The 6,000-nt window shown below is 48.0% G+C and overlaps 1 protein-coding gene across 1 annotated transcript in view; it reads left to right on the top strand.

The window, feature by feature from the left end:
• The first annotated feature begins 230 nt into the window (after positions 1–230).
• LOC144119551 (carboxypeptidase D-like) overlaps positions 231–6,000 on the top strand; it is a 46,586-nt gene continuing 40,816 nt past the window's right edge. Inside the window, exon 1 of the mRNA XM_077652132.1 lies at positions 231–447. Coding sequence (XP_077508258.1) covers positions 441–447 — 7 coding nt within the window. The 5' untranslated portion in view covers positions 231–440. The remainder of the gene's footprint in view (positions 448–6,000) is intronic.

Below are 6,000 nucleotides of genomic sequence, written 5' to 3'. Positions count from 1 at the left end.
CGCTCGCGTCCTTGGCACTTACTGCGAAGTCCTGCCGCCGAGGCTAAGATAAACAGGAAGAAAGCGGAAGACCCGTGCTTCCGTTTCCGCTCTTTGCACACACGCGCGCAACGCACACCGCTGCTGCTGCTCTGCTGTTGCCGGTCGCCCTAGCGCGCGCAAAACGCCGTCTTGTTCATGGGAGAGGAGGAGGTGAAGAAGGGAGAGAGGGAGGGGGGCGGTGTTCCGTTCGCAGCCAGCAGCAGCGTTGGCCGCGCTCTCGACCAACATTGGCCGAGTGCGAGCGAGCGGAGGACGCCTGTAACGCTGCGGGAGACGCGTTCTATGCCCTGGATGGCAAGTTCCTGGCCCTTGGGCCAAGTCGATCGTGGACCGTCCCAGTCGAGCGCGAATCGCCGGCTACGGTAGAGAAGGAATTTTCCCCTCCCCATCTGAGGACGATGAATCGTGAGTGGCGGGATTAAGATTTTTTTGTTTGTTCTGTTCTACTTTTTCTTCGTTCTGTACAAAGCCCACGTTAACGAATGCTCGCTCGTAAAGTACCCGTTTACTTTTTTACGGCCGTCTCCGTGTGCCAAATGTCTCTCCCCAAATCTCTGCTTTTACTTTTTTTTTTCATCGAGCAGAATAAGAAGCTCACTTCTCTAATTTATCCGTTTCTGCAATGCACGAACACTGGCTGCACATAGCCAGGATGTTACGGAATAAGAATGTTTTTCTAGCCCAAGTTTTAGGCCTAATGTTATACTTTTTTTTTCATATTACTTTTTGAGAAGGCTGGGTGAAGATGGAGAATGAATAGATATAGGTGGTTGTAGTAGCATGGGTTAATCGATTGGATTCGAAGGTCCGCTGCTTGTAAATATCAGCGCAAAACATTGTCGATCCAGAAATCACTGTCATCGTTTAAAAAAAAAAAAACAGCCCGCATATCACAGCCACGAGGCCTTTTTCTCCCTTAACCACTTGCTATAATGCTCGATGATTACGCGTGCGACATTCCCGCAAATATCAGAAACACTGCCCACGCGTAAACAATTAACTGTGGTTAATTGTTTGAACCCCAGTAAACAAGTTTACTGGGGTTCATTGACAGTATTACTGGGCTTTGTTACTACATAGCCTGCTACTTCTCATAATTTCGTTGGCTCCATTGTCCAGCTCGCACGAATATTCCCTCGTCAATCGCACAGGCTACCTTTATTAGACAGAATGCGACAGTCCAGGCTGCAAGAAATATGACATTGCGGTCGTTTCGTGGCGCAGTATATTCAAGAAAAATATTTATTTAACGAAAATGAAAAGAAAAATAACTTGCTTAACAAAATGTTAACTTTTGTTTCTGCTTCCAAACTGATACCAAATCCCCCCCTCCCGGTATTTCACAATAATCATTTACTAACAAATATCTCAAAACAACTGTCAACGCAAGACACGCGGAACGCATACCGTCAGATCGCTCACAATAAAAGGTCACCCCCCGGTGGAAAGACACCTGAATTTCAACATTTCTACCGCTATATACATCAGCGGGTAAAGGAACGATTTCGAATTTTGCTTTTGATTTCCTGTATATGCACCTTAGTATGTGAACACAGGCTTATTGTTCCTATGTGTTCTGAGGTAAGCCCAACTTGCTAATTTTAGTTACGATTTAAGACCATTTTTTTCGATAAATCTACGAAGTTTTCATATTTGTGCAATGTGTAAGGACTATATTAACGAAGAAATGCTGCAAGTTGAGAAGATTTATGTTAAGTCGTCATTGCCTGCGCAATGCATTCACGGCTAGGGTTGGCGCGCGCGCTTCTTTTTCTGGCGGGACGCCGCTGGGACGGCTGCGTGGAAGCAGTTATCAGCGTGCTCCAGCGCACGCGCGCTTTCTTGGCACCCGTTGGCGCTGTGGCAGCCGCTCGCCGCGCACCCTCGCGGAATACCTGCGCGACAGCTTGTCGCCAAGCTCCCCTTGCGTGAGCAGCCGCTGAATTTTTCCGCGCACGCGCGCCTGATAGATGCGAAGGTTACGCGAATTCACCGCACGTTCGACTCCGCGATATTACTGCGACAGCGAGTGCCCCTGCAACTGTGGACGTCGAATCTACGGACGGTACACATATAAATGGCTGCGGGAGCGCAGTATATACATGCAGACAGACGCTATATAGCTGCTGTATACCGTGCTTTGCATGTCGAGCGATAAATAGTAATCAATAATCCATACAAGTTTTTTACATCATGCACGAAAACGAAGCGGCGGAACACCTAAACGAGTTGTTCGTTGAAAAATACCCTTTTCCCCAACATTTTATCTTGAATGTCGACTTGACGGGTCTCCTTTGGTACTTGTTAACAGGTGCTGAAGTACGCGCCCTTTCCCTCAAAAGTTTGGTTGTGTGGGAATTTTCTTTCGATATGCATAATACGTCCTCGTCTATGGCTTCAGGAACGCACGAATACGATATATACTCTGCCGTGTTATTTTCGCGGCAAAATATCTTTTTTTGTTATTGCTATTCTGGCCGCGGACAGCCTTGCTTTTTTTTTCCTTAACCAAGGCTTCCAGCGAGATTTTAAAGCCTGACAAGACGCGTGTACGGCCGCCTGGGGCGGCTGCATCAATGGGTACCGTTAAGGGCGTTTTCTTATTCATCGACGTTCGCCTCCCTTTTGCGAGTTATGCATTTAAATAGTACATAGCTCGCGGCTTCCACGAAGGACACACAGTCGACAAATGCAGCTCTGTATTCGGCGCAAGTTGAAAATAACCCAGTACTGTAGGCATTTTTCAAAGGCCCACTGCTGTAGTCAAATCAATGCAAATGAAAGGAAACGAACGGACAAAAATGAGAGCTGTAAAAGAAGGACAGTTTGAATGAAATCCTTAGCGGAAAGTCGTCTCCCTAGTTTTGATAACGATCGTTGTATGTAGCACCTCGTGCTGGTTTATTCCGGGAAGTAATAGGGATGTTAACCATGCAGACGTATGCCAAGTTGTCATGCGTCATCATAACGTTATTCAGTAATGTCATTAAGTCGTCATAACGTATGTTAGGTTGTTCTACACCTGGGGCAGGGGCACTGAAGGACGAAAATGTGGAAAAAAGGGAGCGCAGCAGCCATAAAGTGCGCACACATCGATGCGCGCTTGACCCTGCGGACGGCTTAAAGTCCGCTAGACGCAGACGTCTTTCTCGGCGGATGAGATACTTGGATCGTGGCCTCAGTGATCCACAGCAAACAAGGCCAATCGAGTGCTGGTGCAGCAACTTGAGTCAACAGGCTTGAGAGGCCGTTTATAATCTTTAAGCCACGTAAAGAGCTAAGTAGAGCCCGAATAGCCTGAAGGGACTTGCGATAGTCTGGCCGAAGGCCCAGTATGATGTCATGTGTCAATGGCCTGCTATCGAGGTGCACCGAGATAGTTGCCAGCTGCATCCCTTCCAGCGCGTAAACCTAGGCACGAACAGCAGTTATATCGTTCACAAGTGTCGGTAAAAGGTCATGAAGCGTAGCCAAGAGATGCCGCGTGCCAGATAACATGAATTCAAGCTTTACCAAGTTTTGTCACTTGGACTTTATGTATTTAACACAAACTGGCACTGAAAACGTGGCCTAAGATCCAAAAGGGCGAGCGGATAGCGTGTAAACACGCTGAAATTAGTTGAAAATGAAAACTTCTTTAGACAACCTCTAATCACGTGCATTGGTTGCAGGTGAATATGTAGTTGTAGACGTATGTTTCGGAAAGCCACGCAAAACCTTTGCAGTGGCCAAGAACAGGCACGCGCACACTGAGAAACGATGCATGAGTCGAACTCTCAGTTCCTCGTACCGTGGCAACGTTTGCCGGCGTCCTCTGGGCACACCGCCCTTACAAAAATTTCTTTAGACTGTCTATAGACTGTCCATAGACTTCGGTCAATAGAATCTATAGATTCTCCATTAACACACCCTAGAGAACAATCTGTAGGCAGTACAAATCCCACAGAAAATCTATAGATTTATGCCATACACTTTTAGTAGACTTTTGTCTATAGATAATCTATAGACTATGAAAAGACAAAAAGAAACGTCTATAGGAAGGCAATATAATCTATAAGTAGTCTATACTCTAGCTATAGATCATTTTTATAAGTGTAGTATATGACGCGCGTGCACGACCCCACGTGCACAAACTCGCATACGCTTTTAGGCACCGTGAACGCTACAAAGCCTTGCGGTTCCTTGTTGGAGGTTATGCCACGCGCCGCCTTTCCGAGCAGTCCGATGTGGTCCGCCGAATACTTCCGCACCACGCACCCTGTGTTGGGCCCCGGGGCTGGTAATTACCTGCGTTGCACATCGCATGCTCGGCTGTCGACCACAATTTCCCTCAGCGCCTAGATAAAAAAAAGCAAGGATCGCGAGAAGCTCGCTTCTTGACTGCGCCCTTTCCATCTTTCTTTGGAGCGTTGGAGACGCATAAGCAGGAGTCATTGATGAGTTGAATACACAGAGCCATTATTAGCTCTCAAGAGCGATTTTATATTTCACCGGCGCTCGTGCGTGCCCACTCGTTCACGGTTCAACACGACACGACAGGCAATGCGATGGCAAACGAGGAACCGTTTTCATACTTGTGAATGAGCTGCGCTGGTTGAATAGCTTTCGCAGCGACGGACGTTTCGAGCGATAGAGAACGAACGAGGCTGTGTGCGAAGGCCGAGTAGATATCACGAACGCTGCTCTCTTCCCCCTTGGCTTCATACATAGTGATACATGGCGAGTATGCTCGCAGAGGCGCATCCGAATCTCCGTATGGACGCTCCCGCGCATGTAGTAGCGGGGTGCTTAACGTCGAGCGGGGAAACGGCCGCGTAATTCTTGGCGGAGGCTCAAGCGGACTCCCGTTGGGTCAGTGGCGCGGAACAGCGTTGAACGGAACGGTGACCTGGCAGGGCGATGACTGCGCGCCCGCTTTTACCCGCGTTCATTGGGTGCTTCCTTAGTGGTCCCCTACTTACGGCGTGGGTTTTTCCTTGGCTTCTCTCCGCAGCTACCTTTGCAGGCTTGAGTTCCTCGTGGGGCAAACACGTTCGAGGCACAGACGCTTTGAGCGCGGGAACAATCCACGAGCAGTTCATGTTTCTTTCACCACGTTCCGCATGACTAAAAATTCAAATGCCTTGAAAAGCTTTCAGCGAGAAGACAATTGAATCTATGTGATAAAAAATTTGGAACCAATATCTACGGCCATCGATGAGGTTTTTCCATGAATGCACTGTACTAAGCAACTTGCGATTGGTGAAATGACACAGAGATTTGTGAAAGGCCCCGACTTCAATAGATTTCTGTCTGATTCACAATCAGCGAACTCCCCCATCCCTCGAGATACGCAGTGGCTTTCCGTCGGTGGCCCTTGATGAAGGCAGCATGCAGATATTCGCGAGTTAGTTCTGGAGATAGCTGACCCGTTCTGGCTTGGTTCCGCGACCCGAAGCGGGATCGTTTGGAACGTGTATTGCCACTGTGGTCGTCTTGTTCCAAAGATGCAATGCCAGGACTTGCGGCCTGTGATTCTCAGTTCAACGGCAGGTTATTCTCGTATTTGACCATTTGCAAACCGAGCTTTTTAGGGTGCTGCTAGAGTCACTCTGTGCAGTTGCCACAGGAGGTAGCCAAACTGTACCGTGGGAGCACCGTGCACAGTGCGGGTCAAATGAGTGGAAAGGCGGTACCTTTAGCTATTTATTAGGATGCCTACAGCGTACATTGAGCTTTAGTCAAGGAGGGTTATTTACATGCACGCAGTCAATAAAAAAATCACCAAAATAAAAGCATAGAATATCAATGAGACTTATGGAATGAGACATAGAAGCGAAACCATGTTTCATTTTACTGTTTAAAAAACTTCGTCCCCTATGGGATGTGTCGCCGGCATTCCTTGAACCCCTCGGTACCAAGTCTGCGGTCCAGCGAATTCCCCGTCGTGACAGTGGGATCTTTCCGAGCTCTGTGTCA

Source organism: Amblyomma americanum, chromosome 2 (genome assembly GCF_052857255.1).
Source record: "Amblyomma americanum isolate KBUSLIRL-KWMA chromosome 2, ASM5285725v1, whole genome shotgun sequence".
In the NCBI taxonomy this organism is placed as follows: domain Eukaryota; kingdom Metazoa; phylum Arthropoda; class Arachnida; order Ixodida; family Ixodidae; genus Amblyomma; species Amblyomma americanum.
Note: the sequence above shows the minus strand (reverse complement) of the source record. Positions and strands in the feature narration are given on the sequence as shown.